This window comes from Anabrus simplex, chromosome 6, assembly GCF_040414725.1.
Source record: "Anabrus simplex isolate iqAnaSimp1 chromosome 6, ASM4041472v1, whole genome shotgun sequence".
NCBI lineage: Eukaryota > Metazoa > Arthropoda > Insecta > Orthoptera > Tettigoniidae > Anabrus > Anabrus simplex.
This window is the reverse complement of record NC_090270.1, coordinates 80328675-80347168: the sequence shown is the minus strand read 5'-3', so window position 1 is coordinate 80347168 and position 18494 is coordinate 80328675. Positions and strand designations below refer to the sequence as shown.

At 40.1% G+C, this 18494-nt stretch overlaps 1 protein-coding gene across 3 annotated transcripts in view; it reads left to right on the top strand.

Moving 5' to 3' along the window:
- LOC136876128 (pleckstrin homology domain-containing family G member 5) overlaps positions 1-18494 on the top strand; it is a 1197778-nt gene that overhangs the window by 1115939 nt on the left and 63345 nt on the right. For all 3 annotated transcript variants that reach the window (XM_067149822.2, XM_067149820.2, XM_067149819.2), the window contains exon 8: positions 1534-1610. In XM_067149822.2, coding sequence (XP_067005923.2) covers positions 1534-1610 — 77 coding nt within the window. The remainder of the gene's footprint in view (positions 1-1533; positions 1611-18494) is intronic.

The following is an 18494-nucleotide window of genomic DNA, read 5'->3' as shown; positions in this document are numbered from 1 at the left end:
CGAGTTCATTCCTAAATTAGCCTTTATCTCCTCATTCCGAGTGCCCTCCTGCCATTGTTCCCACCTGTTTGTACCAGCAATCGTTCTTGCTACTTTCATGTCTGTTACTTCTAACTTATGAATAAGATATCCTGAGTCCACCCAGCTTTCGCTCCCGTAAAGCAAAGTTGGTCTGAAAACAGACCGATGTAAAGATAGTTTCGTCTGGGAGCTGACTTCCTTCTTACAGAATACTGCTGATCGCAACTGCGAGCTCACTGCATTAGCTTTACTACACCTTGATTCAATCTCGCTTACTATATTACCATCCTGGGAAAAAACACAACCTAAATACTTGAAATGATCGACCTGTTCTAGCTTTGTATCACCGATCTGACATTCAATTCTGTTGAATGTCTTACCTACTGACATCAATTTAGTCTTCGGGAGGCTAATTTTCATACCATACTCATTGCACCTATTTTCAAGTTCCAAGATGTTAGACTGCAGGCTTTCGGCACAGTCTGCCATTAAGACCAAGTCGTCAGCATAGGCCAAACTATTTACTACATTTCCACCTAACTGAATCCCTCCCTGCCATTTTAAACCTTTCAGCATATGATCCATGTAAACTACAAACAGCAAAGGTGAAAGATTACAGCCTTGTCTAACTCCTGTAAGTACCCTGAACCAAGAACTCAGACAGACAGAAATTACGGGAAAGTAAAAAATGCATTTTCTTGTTACTGTGGTCATGACCGATACAGAAATACCATTCTTTTCAAATTCTGAGCAATGTACAGACAAAACTCTTATTTTATATATATAGATATATTACATTTCAGGCCTTCCCCTAAACTACCATTTCATTCAGTGCGAATAACGTTATTGATAGTCTAGATTATAGCGACATATTCCCCGACTTTGTATACCAATTTTCGTGAAGATACGACCACTAATAAAATAAATATTTGACAATTAAATTTTAGGCCTTCCCCTAAACTACCATTTTTGTCAGCGTGTATAGCCTATATTGTAGCGACTTATTTCCCATCTTTGTCTAGCGATTTTCATTAAGACACGACCACTAATAACATAAATATTTGAGAATAAAATTTCAGGCCTTCCCCTAAACTACCATTTCACTCAGCGTGAATAAAATAATTTATAGCCTAGATTGTAGCGGTTCATCACCTAACTTTACATTCGGATTTTCATAAAATTCTCTTCAGCCGTTTTCTCGTGATGCGTGTACATACATACAGACAGACAGACAGACAGAAATTACGGGAAAGTAAAAAATGCATTTTCTTGTTACTGTGGTCATGACCGATACAGAAATACCATTCTTTTCAAATTCTGAGCAATGTACAGACAAAACTCTTATTTTATATATATAGATTCACTGCCCAAATATTTAACTCTAAGTGCGTCAGTTTCCCTGCATACTCTCAATAAATGCGCCTCTTCCATTGTTTCTTCACAAAATAAACAATGATTTTCATTATGAGAGGGAGATTATGAACACTCACATTGTTGTATTTTGTATTGCAGCCAGAGACGACAAAAGTCCAGTCCGGGGAGTCAACAAGGTGTCCAACAGCCAGGTGCCTCTCCGAAAGGCGGCAGGGGTAAGTGAGGAGAAACCTGTATCCCTTAACATAAGTCTTTTTTTTTATAGTTTATTCACTACGAAAAGAGAAAAACTGCCTAGAAATTTTGCCAAACTATTCACTTCGCATCCTCAAAAGAAATCTTAACTGCCGTAAATGCCATGGTACCTGACCTACTGCGCATAACGTCATCAAAAGATGACCGCTAAATTAAGGTATGCTTTTGGCAGTCAAAATTAATTTACCGCGCGGTGTAGGTTAGCGTGTACACGCATGCACAGAAATCGTGTCCCGATATAAACAAAGCATGGCGTCCTGTCACCTCCTCGCTTACGCATTGCTGCAGGTACACAGCCTGCTACAAGACTGTTGTGATTCAAATGGACACAGTGGTGGATGTATAGCAATACACACACTGTGCCTTCAGTACTACCCGTTCACTCCCTCCCCTTTTCAGTACTGGAGTGTGGTAGTCTTGATTGTTTATGACGGGACACTATTTCTGTGCGTACGTGTACATGTCGCGCAGAGGCAAGTGTGATGTCATTTGATTTTTCTCGATGATATCTATCAGAACAATTAACCTGTAACCCAAATAAGGAAAATATTGAAGGTTTTGTAACAGAGAACTGGCGAATTTTGACATACTTCACAAAAATGTCCAAATACAGGATGTGCTAAATAAAACTGGCCCGAAAAATATTTATATCAAAATGACGCGGAATTGGCCTTGTTAATGAATAGGAGAACTGCCCATCACAGGAAATGCTGGAAACCATGATTTCGAAGCACCGATCGATTGCTGTCACATGTCTGCGCGTTCGCATCTCCCGAGTACCTCACTGTGTCATTACGTGTGTGTGAGTGAGAGAAGCAAACGTGTTTAGTCCTAGACCAGTTGAATGCAACACAAAATGGTGCTTACGAGGAAACAGCTCGTGTACATTGTCGAGTGTTATACGAAGCACGATTCGTGGAAAACCTGTGCGGGACTGTTTGCGCAAGTGTTTAAGATGGGAAGTGTTCTGGCAAACCCTTCAGCAAAGTGTGCAATGCGAATTTAGTGGCAAAAAGACGCAAAATGGGCTCTGTAGCAAATAAAAAGCGCGACTATTCGAAAAGAGCTCGAACACCAGAAAACATTGCTCGAGTGAAGGAAAGCCTGGAACGAAGTCTGACGAAATCTCAACGCCGTTTATCTGTGCAAGCGGGAATTAAGAGATCTTCGTGTCGAAGCATTATCAAAAAGGACCTGCATCACTATCCTTACAAATTTACTGTTTTGCATGCTTTAAAGCGTCCAGACTCACCTTTGCGTGGTTCTGAGTGAAGTGCAGCCGGTACTTTTGGATCCTCAGTTTTTCATTTTTTCAGATGAGGCAATTTCCAGCATCTTCTGTGGACTAATAAGCCGATATAAAACATATGCATGAAGAAACAAGACGCAATAAGGGATCGAATAAGACCACAAGTACACATGCAGAACGAATGAGACGGTTGCGGGAGCGTCAAACCTGCAGCTTGAATTAGGGGTATCTCAATGCTAATCATGGACGTCGGCAGGGGTACCAGATCCCCCTTCTGGAATGCCTTACGAACTCATTAATTTTTTGGTACGCTTTGCTTCTGCCCGCCTCCTTAATAAAATTCCTGGCGACGTCCCCGATGCCAGTTTGTGGTATTTGAAATATTTTTGTCTGGGCAGAGGATAGAAAAAGTGACTATAAGTGGAAGGTGTTCACAAAATTGGGGGGAGTAATCCGGGCATGCAAAATCCAAGAAGACCCAATAAGAACAACCTGCAGCTTTGTGAAGGGAGCAGGTATATCTAAGTGGGAATGAAGGAGAAACATGGTAGCAAAAGATCTTAGAGGTCGACGCTAATTAGGAACTAATATTTAGAGGCCCCATGAAGAAAAGAAGAAGAAGAAGGAAGAAGAAGAAGAATCCGGGCATGAATTGTACAGCCTGAAACAACCACGGTCTCTTGCAAAAAGAAATTACAAATCAAACAATGTCCTGAACTAGACAAGTCTTTCTTCTCACATCATTCGCCACTGTACAGATTTTGATAATTGTTAAGTATTGTGCAAATATAATCTGTTCGGTCTTCGCTGATGACATATCAATCCTCTCTGGAAGTATAGAGCAGTGTTCTCCCTAGGACCTTTTAACTGGGCCCCGCCGATTTTACAGACCGCCCGGATAACATAACTTACATATATGTTAGTTACATAATATTAATACAATGTTTGAGTCACCGGGAGTTCCAAATTGAAAATGTAATACTTTATAAAACGCTCTCTTTAAATGATAAATATTCACTGCTGTTAGTATAATTCCGTCAATTATACCTGAGTTGAAATATTTAGTTTGACTATCACGTAGTTTCTTGCATGAGCGGTGTCCGAATTTGCGCCGAATCTCATGTGAGCACTTGCTTCCCCCATGACGTCATAAATCTGTATGGCACGCCACAACAACCGACTGGTAACCCGATGTTACAGGATTATGAATGACCTCTAGAAAACACTTTCTCTTATCGTTCCCTCAATTCTGAGGATCATGATCTGCGAGGAGGCTGTTGGTCAGTTGTCTTCATTTCTTGCGATCCTCGGCCAGACGTGCTGCACTAAAGATGTCCAACCCTGTTATACTCTGATAACGTTCAACCATCGAGTGAAAACTCATCGGGAACGTTTCCAAGAATGATCAATCAGTGCTGTCATTCCCACATCGCATAGTGTGACCAGAGAATTGTAAAACTCTTTGTTTACATACCGGTATTGATGAGAATCTGCTTCTGAGGTTGATCAAATTTATAATGGAATCATTGGTGCGAAATTATTTCCAAAGTATGCGTAACATTCTTCGCTAGCACCACACTTCAAAAGAATGTACACCAGAAGTTCATAATACTCTGTTCTGTCTTGTTCGTGATAATAACATGCACTGAGGGGAATAATTTGAAATGTTAACAATTCATTTATTATACAACTAGCTGATGTACCTGTGCTTCGCTACGGAATTCTACATCTAATTCTAGACAGGTCATACTACTACTACTACTACTGCTACTGCTACTACTACTAAGTGAGCCTCTGCATTAAGTGTGTACACTGCTCATTCAAAACGGCGCGTCAGTGTAGGGATCGAATAGCTGGAATACTGTGATGAACCAGTGTGTTACGTACCAGCAATATCAGAAAATGTATGAACCAGAGCAATGTCATGCTAAAGAAGAAAGTGTTCTAACTCCCCAGCTATTTCCCGTCAATATACAGCCATGCTGTTATACTCGGTACACAGCAGTAATCCCACCTATCGGAGTTGAGCGGCAACATAAGAGGCAAAGAATATCACAACAAACAATGGTCAGTGTAATGTTATTGTTGATCAATGTTATGCGCTTTCGATATTGTAGTTTCATTTTAGTTTTATTCCGACTCTGAAATACCACTCTTATCATAGTCGGTACGGTACAAATGAATAAAATATGAATGATCGGAAATTGTATTCTCTATAACTTTTGTTATGTAGTACTTTTCGATGGGACAAATAAGGTATTTAAAAATTAAATTTTAGGCGCCTTCCCTTAAACTACAATTTAATCCAGGGTGAATGAAATTGTTTATAACTTAGACTGTAGTTTCTTATTCCCCGACTCTATATACCGATTTTCATTCAATTCTGTCCACCCATTTTGTGGCTCGGCGTTGATATGGACTTAGCAACAAAAATACAAATTCTCGAATATCTGTGTTATCATAGCCGGTACGCTAACAATGTATGACACAAATGATCGGAAATTTAATTCTATATAACTTTAGTGATGCAATATTTATCGATAGGACTACTAATAATATAAATATTTGAGAGTTAAATTTTAGGCCTTCCCCTAAACTACCATTTCGCTCGGCGTGAATAAAATTATTTATAGCCTAGATTGTAGTGGCTCATCCTCCGACTTCACATACCGATTTTCATTAAATTCTCTTCAGCCGTTTTCTCGTGATGCGTTTACGTACGGACAGACAGACAGACAGAAATTACGGAAAAGTAAAAAGTGCATTTCCTTGTTACTGTGGACATGACCGATACAGAAATACCATTATTTTCCAATTCTGAGCAATGTACAGACAAAACTATTATTTTATATATATAGACTAGGTAGTATTCCCAACCCGGCTACTCATTCCTGCCACCCGGCTGACGAAAATTTCTGGGGAGAACACTGTAGAGAATGCCTTAGAACAACCAACCTTCCGAAAGGAATAGCAGGAAAAACTGGACTTCAGATAAGACTAAATTTACGACCACTATTACACATTAACCCACAGCACTGGAAGCAGAGTACGAGAAAATTAAGAAGATTAATAAATGTAAATACCTAGGTGAAATAATTCAGATTAGTGGACTCGGTAAAGAAACAAAGAGATCAAGAGCAAAAACTGGAACTAGCTTACCAACTGACTAAAGAAGAATGTCTCAAGGAAAACTTAAATCAAACACTACAGCACAGTAATCAAACTGGAGAGTCTGGATGCCACAGAATGCATGTTCTCTATGAAAACCTGTGAAATAGAAAAGATAGAGGAAAAGGAAAAGGAAAAGAAAATACTGAGGAAGTTTCGGGGACCATTAAAAACGTAGAAAGGAGAGTTTAGACATAGGAGGAATAAAGATCTATACAAGGACGAAAAAAATTAAAGGATGTCAGACACGATCAGAAAGAGATATTTTTCATAATGAGGATGGATAACATCAGATAGACAAAACGAATGTTCAACCATATTTACTAGAGTAATAATGGCAAACAATGGATCTAAGGTGTAAATAAAATGGAATATGACAGAAATTGGAATAACAGAAGATACCGTATAATGCCGTTATAATACAATACTTTTAGAAGATCGATACAACATTTCAAATGTTTCCAGGAGAAGGAGAATTTGAAAGGTAATAACATCTAGACACAAGAGAGGAGGAAACAGCAAAGTGAAAGGATGGAGAACTATTGGAAGCCAAGAAAGGAAGGGTCAAGATGAATGCACAGGGTTCCTGTCCGTGGGGCTTAGATGGCCAAAATCGAAAACGAAAGAAAAAATGTGCAACATAACATTTCAACTTATCATTTCTAATTACAATACACGGGAGACATTTCATGTATTTAACTCTAGTACCATGTTTATTTTTCGGGTAACTTTCCCTTTTCAAAATCCCTATGAGAATGTTTGGTTGCCAAGTATTCCTATGCCCTTGCGGGTTAGAGGCTGTCTGCATGTCAATTTGCGATATTGAGGTAGTTTTGTCTGCACAGAGGATAGAAGAACTGACTATAAGTGCAGGTGGTTTCCCAAAAATATCGTAAGTAATTAAGGCGTTAATGGTACCGCCCGAAACAACACAAAGCATTCCTATTAACATACAGTACATTACATGGTCGATAGTTAACGAGTCAGATATTCCAAAGCTGTACTGACACTATTGGTTATTTAATAGCCCTACCTGGCAAATCCGACTTCGAGTAACTGCAGCTATAGTTGTGTACGAAAAGTGCTCAAACTCACAAATTTGGTGGCTTTTCAGTTACTGAACAGCGTATTTGTTTAGTTTTGTTGGGAATCGTGCAAAACGCTGTCAATGAGACAGAGAAGCACCGAACACGATACGGGCCGGCCTGCAGGAAACAAAATTGAGCTCCCTCAAAAGAAATGTAATAAAAACCTATCAATAATACATATAGTCCGCCTGTGTGGTGGAGTGCTTAGTGTGATTAGCTGCCACCCCTGGAAGCCCGTGTTCGATTCCCGACTCTGCCACGAAATTTGAAAAGTGGTACGAGGGCTGGAACAGGGTCTACTCAGCCTCGGGAGGTCAAATTAGTAATAATAATGTTATTGTTTCTTTCTTCCCACTAGCTACTTTCTTGACGGCTTTCAGAGACGTCGAAGTGCCGGAATTTTGTCCTGCAGGAGTTCTTTTACGTGCCAGTAAATCTACCGATACGAGGCTGAGCTCGATAGCTGCAGTCGCTAAAGTGTGGCCAGTATCCAGTAATCGGGAGATAGTGGGTTCGAGCCCCACTGTCGGCAGCCCTGAAGATGGTTTTCCGTGGTTTCCCATTTTCACACCAGGCAAATGCCGGGGCTGTACCTTAATTAAGGCCACGGCCGTTTCCTTCCACTTCCTAGGCCTTTCCTATCCCATCGTCGTCATAAGACATATCTGTGTCGGTGCGACGTTAAGCAAATAGCAAAAAAAAAAAAGAAAAGATACGAGGCTGACGTATTTGAGCACCTTCAAATACCACCATACTGAGACAGGATCGAACCTGCGAAGTTGGGATCAGAAGACCAGCGCAGCGCCTCAACCGTCTGTAACTTCTGGCCGATTTCCCGTATCGTTTGAATCGAAGGTCTTGTACTTCTGGTGGTCTTTCTTCCTTTCTGTAAATATACATTAATTTCTTTGTCTTTCTCTTTTTTTTTACAAGTAGCTTTACGTCGCACCGACACAGACAGGTTTTGTGGCGACGATGGGATAGGAAAGGGTTAGGAGTAGGAAAGAAGCGGCCGTGGCTTTCATTACACAGCACTGAAAATGAAACTGAGTGTTCACTGCCACTTTAGTTTCAGAAACATTCATGTTCAATACCGGTAAACGGTTAACCACAATAACTCGTTTTGAATTTCCTGCACTACCTTCTCGCTACATTCAGTTGTTGTGGGTCTTCTTACTGTACAATGTTTGTTGTATTCCTTGTACTTGTATCACAGTATTCATTCATAGGCACCACAGCCACATTATCATCTATAATTATTTTCACGGGAGTTTAATCCTGATGTAAACATGCTATATCTACGCCTCCGACAAAGAAAAAGTTGTGATTTGCTGTGGGTGTAATATCGTCTCTATCGGTGGTCACGCCTCCACCCTGTCAACGTCTCGTGTTCGGACGTACAGTGCTACGCATCGCATACGACAACAGTGCGAAGATCTGAAGTTCTGAATAAACGACTGAACCTGGATTCTGTTCACTTAGTTTATTGAACACATTCACAATACACAACCTATGGTCATTTCTGAGTGGTTTTCCTCTTTTGTGCTTCACTACACGCGATTTTTCTCTCACTACGAATACTTACGCACTGATTGCTGGAAGATACAACACCTTGTCTCCACACTGTACAGCTTGGGACTTTCCCTCATTACGAGAGGACTTTCTGTATTACACCACGCCTTGTGCCTTCATTTATCATTATTTAATTACTATTTTATAAACAAGCATACGAATATATTTACACCAGAATATATTATAACCATATATTAATTTGATTACGTACTCTTCCGAACACTCTAAATGTAATAAAATTATATAAAATAAAATTAATGCGACGTACTACTTTTCTTCGAGCTCACATACAGTCGAGTGAGTGCGGCGGTTGCTTCTCCAATGAACTATGTCTATGACCACGTGCAAAAGCCTATTTGTTTAACGCATCTTCCTGATGTTTATTTATTCAGCTCCTCCTTACGTTTTCTCTTTTGAGAACCTGACAAGTATTTTCTATCCATTTTATGTTACGTTATGATATACCACGTGGATAGATCATGGACTTTCCCGACTAACACATAACAAACCAGTCGAGTGAGTGCGGCGGTTGCTTCTCCAATGAACTATGTCTATGACCACGTGCAAAAGCCTATTTGTTTAACGCATCTTCCTGATGTTTATTTATTCAGCTCCTCCTTACGTTTTCTCTTTTGAGAACCTGACAAGTATTTTCTATCCATTTTATGTTACGTTATGATATACCACGTGGATAGATCATGGACTTTCCCGACTAACACATAACAAACCAAACAGGAACAGAACTGCACGTACTGGAAATTCGTGATCGATAGATAGGACTATCGAACAAGAACTGCAGTGGTGTGAAACTTCATTTCGAGATTTTAGTGATCAAAAACATTGATAACTCAGCTGGAAACTTAAGGGATTTTATAAGAAGGCAGTTTCCACAGGCAATTCAACCTTTTTTTTATTTATTTTACTAATAACGCATTTACAGGCAGTTGACAATGGGACCTCGAAAGCTAAAACCAGCCCTGTCTACGGGCAAGACGACCGTGCTGTATTGTAAGTAGTTCGAGTCGCCCAGAAACAGATAGCGCTGCAATATCTGTGATACATGGTAAAGAGAAAGGATGGCAAGTTCTGCGAACGCTTGCCGGGTTTCCATGACAACGACTGCTAAACCAGTAACCAACAAGTAAACTCGTAAGTGCGGGTAAGTGATAGAAATTATTGTAGGAGGTCACTTTATGCGTGGACATGTGAAAGGAGTATTGTTATTTTTAATTTACTTTCGAACTCCACCGGGCTGAGTGGCTCAGATGGTTGAGGCGCTGGCCTTCTGACCCCAACTTGGCAGGTTCGATCCTGGCTCAGTCCGGTGGTATTTGAAGGTGCTTAAATACGTCAATCTCGTGTCAGTAAATTTACTGGCACGTAAAAGAACTCCTGCAGGACAAAATTCCGACACCTCGGCGTCTCTGAAAACTATAAAAGTAGTTAACGGGGCGCGAATGAAATAATATTATTATTACTTTCGTCCTCGTAAAATATTTAGCCCCCCAGATTTACAAATGTGCTTTTCTGTTGGTTAGATTGAATTTCAAACCCACTGACTGTCAGTGTTTTTCTTTACCCTCAAACTCGACTTCTTATTTTTGCGAGTGTCGAAGTAGTATGGCTACTATGTGACACTTCAAAGAATCATAGGTTCCTCTCTCACTTTATCACTTGGAATATCCTTCACCACTTCTAAAAATGTTGAAACATTTTACAATTAGAACCTGTATGACCAGGAACGATAGTGGTTGTTATTTTGAGAGAATGTCTCGCTTTACCTTTCCAGAAAGATGTGAGAAACGCCGCTGATACAGTGATTGCGAACTTAACAAACTTCCTTTCCTCTCCTTGATGAAGTAGTCTACCCTATCATTTGTCACGGCATTCATTATAAAAGCAGGCAGGCTCCCGAGCTGAACGCGAAATGTCAACATGGAGCTTCATTCACTCATTATCTAAACCTCTCTCTCACGATGATTAATCGTTCGTCTGCCGACAGCCTTCCATTACAGGAAAATGCTCCTTCTTACTTAAAAACCTCTGAGGTTATGCGCACCTAAACCACTTACATGCGATCGGAACATCAATAATACATAGGGTTGCCAACAAACCAACCGAGAGAATGATCGTTATTCTTAATAAGTCAGGTGGCCAATAAAGACCTCTTTTTCTTTTAAAGTTTTTTAGCAAGAATTTTCTGACAAATGTTCGCTCCTTAACTTATAGAGGGAAATTTAAATTATATAAGTTTGCTGTTGTCTGCCTCTGTGATGTAGTGGTTAGTGTGATTAGCTGCCACCCCCAGAGGCCCAGGTTCGATTCTCGGCTCTGTCACGGAATTTGAAACGTAGTACCAGGACTGGAACGGGGTCCACGCAGCCTGAGGAGGTCACCTGAGTAAGGGGTAGACATACAAAAATTTCGTTGTCATGACTTCTGAATCAGCCCTCGTATTAAGCCACAAGTTGCAGCCACCGGTGGCAGTGGCTAATGGTGTTAATGCCAGTATACATGGGGAACAGGTGCCATAGCCACTGGCCACCTTTATAAATACCGGAAAGGAAAGGGGTGCATTTAAACGGTGCCAGAGCAGCATCCTAAGTAGACATCCTGAGTAGCAGCGACTTGCCTTCGCTACCGCTCATGCCAAATGGTCTGGGCCAGTACTAGCAGAGCATTGTTAAGCATTAATGCATTTAGACGATACCACAGCCACCGGATCTATCGTTCAAGTCAGTTCCAGTCTGTTGAACAGTATCGGAGTTATGCGCAAACAAAGAAAGTTATGAATTAAACATTGCATATTTCATTTCTGCCATTTGGAAACCTGAAATGCTGACATTTTGCCTTACATATCACCACTTACCTCTTGAAGAAATGAGGTGCCTAGTATCAAACATAGACAAAAGCCATTTTGTTAATTTTTCAGTAGAGACACATTTTTGTTTCTCTATGTTAAGACCCGTTACATGTGTGAAAATTTGTGTGTGTCATATTGCCAGTCCTATGAACAAGAAAATCATGGTCGACACTTAAGAATTTCAGTCTAAGTCCATGTAAAACACGTTCAAATATTACGATGTCCATTTCTGAAACTGAGATTGGCTTTTTTCCATTTTTGATACAAACATCCATGTAATTGTCCACTTTTGAAACGAACTATCCCAATATCTGGAAAAAAAAAAGTTGCAGGAAGACACGAGAGTAAACTTCCATTTTAAAAGAAATATAATTAAAATATGAAAGAAATAAGGTGCTTTGTTAACATTTTTAACATGCATTTCAGTTCTTGCTTCACTGTATTTCTGGGCAAATAACATCTGGTTCATCACAACGGTCTTCAAAACAATCACATTCATAAACAATCATTAACAGCTTGTTCATTTTCACTACAAATGTTCTTATTGATGACCTCGACATACCACTTAAGCGAGGCATTAATTTCCAATATTTTCCGAAGTGCTTTCCTAGTAATTTGTCAACATCTTTAAGTTTTTGTGGGTTTACATTCAAGCCAGTATCAGTAGGTAAAGGATTCATTACCTGTCATGCTTTCGTGATCTTTCGCCCCATACCTGTTTCCAAATAGTAGCCTACCTCACCTTTAAATGCAACATTGCCTCTTTTCGTGCATCTGAGTACAATTCTTTTACATTGTGAAATCTTGAAATGAAGTTGACTAGCAGATTTCAGATAAATCTGTGCTTGTACTTTCCAATTCAGTGGTTCTAAGGTTTGTCCAATCACTTTCACTGTGCCGTACATTTTGAACACCTCAAAATATTCATCAGGACTTGCTTCGGTCATCTTCTTGAGGTCTTTCTCGGTTAGTCCAAAAATCCTATCTGGAGGCAAATAAGAGTGTCAAGTAACTGGAAATACCAGTTCTAATTTGTCAACAGAGGATGGTGCGTTCGTTGTAAGCCACTTTGCACGCATCGCCAACATATTAACGTTTTTATTTCGGCTGGCGCAGCCATCAGCAATCAACTTGACTGAAGTGAAGCCTCATAACTCATTGACAACCGCTGATGCTATTTCATTTGATAATTTCTTTCCCTCATTCACCAGCCACATATAAAGAGACACATTGTCAATGCGCAGTTTGCTTTTAGATGTGCCTATTACAACAAGAGAGATTGTAATAGTAGTGTTGTCTGGAATAATAAGCCGACTGATCACTTAATTCTGGTAAAACGAGGTTCTTTTGGCAATCATAGGACATTAAAAAAACAGTCCTCCTCTTTTTTCCTTAAGATGTCGATAAAAATTCTCTGGTTGCCAAGACAGTTGGATATCACTTGAAGCACTCTGATTGGCTGAAACTTTCATGTCCGTTTTTTATATAAACTACGTTTGGAGGTGTCCGATTATGAAAGAAACTGCATGTTTCTATGTTAAAAATTACGTACAAATATTAGTTTATGAAAGACACGGACCACTAATTCAGATAAAGCATTAAAAATACTATAAGGAGCAATCCTTAACTCAATTTTGATATAGGTGGCGCATGTCCATGTTTGATATTTTTTTTTTTTGCTAGGGGCTTTACGTCGCGCCGACACAGATAGGTCTTATGGCGACGATGGGATAGGAAAGACCTAGGAGCTGGAAGGAAGCGGCCGTGGCCTTAATTAAGGTACAGCCCCAGCATTTGCCTGGTGTGAAAATGGGAAACCACGGAAAACCATTTTCAGGGCTGCCGATAGTGGGATTCGAACCTACTATCTCCCGGATGCAAACTCACAGCCGCGCGCCTCTACGCGCACGGCCAACTCGCCCGGTTGTTTGATATTAGGCACCGCAAATGTTACTCTCACTAATCAACAGAAGGCTCATGTTTAGTATAGTATAATACTACTACTATCATTCTGTGCTGATTACCTAGCAGACAGATTTGTTCACAGATACACGAAATTATTAATCCAGGGGCTCCAGTAACTGCCTGAATATTGAAAGGAATGATACATATACACTGTCTTTTTTTTTTTTTCGCTTAAAGTGATCTGCGCTTTCCTAATCTCATTAACTAGTGTACGAAATGCAGTTCAGTTTGTTGAAGATTTGGTTCTAAAATCGTAGTAATTATACAAACATAACTTGAAAATGTCGACGGTAATTTTAATTTAATTCACCATAGTCGATCTGTCCGACCCTGTCATTCATCTCGCCGGGAGCCTAAGAAAGTGTTTCTTCGTCCCTGACTCATCCCGGCTTTAAACACGAAGGCCACCTACAATAGGGATAATGTGGTACGAGCCATGGTCACTGGATACAGGGCTCCTCAAGTACCCTTCCTTCATTTCTTTCGGGCTGAAAATTACTTTGTATTGTCCTTTAAAACAACAATTAAAATCATCGCTATCACCACCGTCAACTTCCCCCTTTTAATCCCACGAACAGCTGTAGCTTCGATACGACAGCACTTCTTACGTTCCATTGTTCCATGCTAGGACTTTCAAGGCGAAGTAGACTGTATGTTCTTGCTGAAATTTATTGGAAAGACTTTTGATTTTTTTACTTCAGAATTCTAAACTCGACGAGCCAGAACTTGTAACTTCCAGCTTCCATCGTAGATATTGCTTTCCCTTAAATAACATTTGCTCCTTTCAAGAAGGAAAAGAGAAAAAGTCTGGCCATAAATCAAGTGTACGGGTGTGTTACATTGTAATTAATTTGAGTCGCTCTTCACAGTCCATAAATCAGCCCAGTTTAATATATCTGCGCCTGTTAGTTATATTAACCGCAGTACCGCTTACACATTGCTGATGTTGCACAGTGCGGTTAATTTATGGAATTGGTCAACCCTCAGTCTGTAAGGCATGAAGTTCTGGTTAAAACAGGGACCTGAATCATGGATATTGACAATATGACAGGTGATAGTTCGGCAGGCTGCCAATATGTGCCTCTCTGAAGCAGTTTTCACTTAAAGCGAAAACCTTACTGTCTACGTGAAATATCCCTACCTTATGCTTTCTACATAATTGTATTCAATGGAAGTACATACATACATACATGCATACATACATACATACATTATAATTATAGACTGTTATGCCTTTCAGCGTTCAGTCTGAAAGCCTCTGAGAATTTACTAAACGTCGCCACAATCCTCGATTTGCAACTATTGTGGCCCCATTTAGTTCTATACCTCTTATCTTTAAATCGTTAGAAACCGAGTCTAACCTTCGTCGTCTTGGTCTCCCTCTACTTCTCTTACCCTCCATAGCAGAGTCCATTATTCTCCTAGGTAACCTATCCTCCTCCATTCGCCTCACATGACCCCACCACCGAAGCCGGTTTATGCATACAGCTTCATCCATCGAGTTCATTCCTAAATTAGCCTTTATCTCCTCATTCCGAGTACCCTCCTGCCGATGTTCCCACCTGTTTGTACCAGCAATCATTCTTGCTAATTTCATGTCTGTTACTTCTAACATATGAATAAGATATCCTGAGTCCACCCAGCTTTCGCTCCCGTAAAGCAAAGTTGGTCTGAAAACAGACCGATGTAAAGATAGTTTCGTCTGGGAGCTGACTTCCTTCTTACAGAATACTGCTGATCGCAACTACGAGCTCACTGCATTAGCTTTACTACACCTTGATTCAATCTCACTATATTACCATCCTGAGAGAACATACAACCTAAATACTTGAAATTATCGACCTGTTCTAGCTTTCTATCACCTATCTGACATTCAATTCTGTTGAATTTCTTGCCTACTGACATCAATTTATGCTTCGAAAGGCTAATTTTCATACCATACTCATTGTACCTATTTTCAAGTTCCAAGATATTTGACTGCAGGCTTTCCGCACAGTCTGCCATTAACACCAAGTCGTCAGCATAGGCCAGACTGCTTACTACATTTCCACCCAACTGAATCCCTCCGTGCCATTTTATACCTTTCAGCAGATGATCCATGTAAACTACGAACAGTGAAGGTGCAAGATTACATCCCTGTCTAACCCCTGTAAGTACCCTGAACCAAGAACTCATTCTACCATCAATTCTCACTGAAGCCCAATTGTCAACATAAATGCCTTTGATTGATTTTAAAAATCTACCTTTAATTCCATAGTCCACAGACTTAATATTATCCTATGGCAAGGCTTTTTTCATTGTTCATTTGTTCACTGCTATGAACAGTGTTGCCAACTTAGCGGATTTTCCGCTAAATTTGGCGGAATTAGAAAACTGCCGGCGGAGAAATATATCATTTAGCGGACAGCGGATTTTTTTGGCGGAATTCTAGATTTATTGTAGCGGAATTTAGTGGTTTATCCATTTATCGTTTTTTCTAAATTTTGTACTCCAGTCTAAGCTATTCCGTATTTCTGGTCAGGAGCTAGCAGTCACACGAGGAAAACATATTTGGATTTGATGTTATGAGATCATGGTATCATAAATTTGTATTGCGTGGGGAAAGGGTACTTTTATCTCAGTTGACGAATGACTACAGATAATGAAACTGTGAGACAGTAGCATTTATATTTATGCTATGAAGGAAGACAGTTTTATGAACTGGTCTGTTTTGTGTGTGGCCGTTGAGATAGGGGATTCACCTAGTTTGCACCCGGCACTAAAACGCCTACAAGCTTTAGCTCGCCGGCTCGCGGGCAGGGGGTTAATCCCAGTAAAACTCACAGATCAGGTGAGTGCAGACATTTATTATTATTATTATTATTATTATTATTATTATTATTATTATTATTGCTATTTGCTTTTACGTCGCACCGACACAGATATGTCTTGTGGCGACGATGAGATAGGAAAGGTCTAGGAATGGGAAGGAAGCGGCCGTGGCCTTAAATAAGGTACAGCCCCAGCATTTGCCTGGTGTGAAAATGGGAAACCACGGAAAACCATCTTCAGGGCTGCCGACAGTGGGGCTCGAACCCACTATCTCCCGATTACTGGATACTGGCCGCACTTAAGCGACTGTAGCTATCGAGCTCGGTATTATTATTATTATTATTATTATTATTATTATTATTGCTCTTTTTTGCTAGTGGCTTTACGTTGCACCGACACAGATAGGTCTTACGGCGACGATAGGATAGGAAAGGCCTAGAAGTTGGAAGGGAAGAGGCCATGGCGATAATTAAGGTGTGAAAATGGGAAACCACGGAAAACCATCTTCAGGGCTGCCGACAGTGGGATTCGAACCCACTATCTCCCGGATGCAAGCTCACAGCCGCGCGCCTCTAACCGTACGGCCAACTCGCCCGGTTTGGTCATTTGTATTGCTCATTATTTGAGATCGGATTTCTTGGCGGAATTTTAGCGGATTTTTAGTAGTGTTTAGCGGATCTTGAAAACTTAAGTTGGCAACACTGGCTATGAAACATGTAAGCTGTTTGTTAAACCGTTTTTCTTAGCTACAGTACTTCCTTAGGGAGGAAAGTAAATTTACCTTTTTCGTTAAGAAGGAAGCCATACTTTCCCTCCAGTGTCGACTCATTCAAATGTAACGTAAAATATTTACAGTCTGTCGAACATACAAGTTCAATACTGTATAAATATTACATTATAATACACCCTGTACAATAACACACTATTTAACAAGGAATAAAAACACACAATATTAAGCAAAGAATGGCATGTTTCATTCTTAACAGAACATAATCAGATTTCATTAAGTCACACTCGATATATAAAAATACAAATAAACATGAAAAATTAAACATAAGTATTTCCAAATTTACAGAAATCTGATGCGGCTAAAATCATTGGGCGAAACGGAAATCGAACCCGGAACCTCTGTACGAAGGCCACTACGCTGAGCATTCAGCCATGGAGCTGGACTTCCGTTCCGAAAAATAAATCTTGCCAATCCTCGTCGTGAAACAAACTTAACTGTTCGGCTGTGAAATTGTTTTTTGAGTGGTACAATGATAAATTATATTCTAACACAATGCATGGTATTATGTTTCATTTCAAATTTGTTTGTTGTAACAGAATAAACATTCTGAGAAAAGCTACTTTCAAGACATCCATCGAAAGTGACCGTGTCCTAGAATCGTTCCCCTTAACTTTGGTTTCCCAGTCTTCTCACTGTTCATGTCGAGTAACGTGAATTTACTGCGTTATAAATTCAGAATGGGTAACTGAATACATTTTCTTATCTCTACTTTGTTTGGTTAAATGGGTGCATGTCTTACAGAAACATTGCGTGATAGGTTGGCGAATTTCTAATTGACTGGGTTGACATGCCAAAACCAGAAATGCATTAATTTACTTGTTTAAGGTCACCGTTCGAGACTGGGAGTCTTAAAGGTCTACATCCCTGTTTTTCTGATCTTGCACTGTCATCTGACACTGAAGCACGCGAGGTAAATTCGTTGCGGCCCACTCGTCTCCCTTATGATGGGATTTGACTGCTCAGAACCAAGACTAGCCATGTCATTTCATTTCCTACATCGTCGGCTCCGTGGTTAACTGGTTATCATGCTGGGATCCCAGGTTCGATTCCCTGTCGGGCCGGTGAATTTAATGTTCAATGAGTTTCTTCCTCTGGTTCCTAGATTCTATTTTTGTACCGTTTTCAGCATTAGATTTCATTTTAGGTAGAGTTCCATCCTCATAGATGCGTAGGTCGTCCATGCGGTGTCAACTCGAAAGACCTGCATCAATCCCCTCCAGAGGCCGCGCGCCATTATTATCTCATATATTGGTGAGTTGGGCAGTAAAAGGTTATATGTCATGTAATGGTTACTTTACTGCACGGACAAAAGATTAATTATTTCTGGTAATATGTATA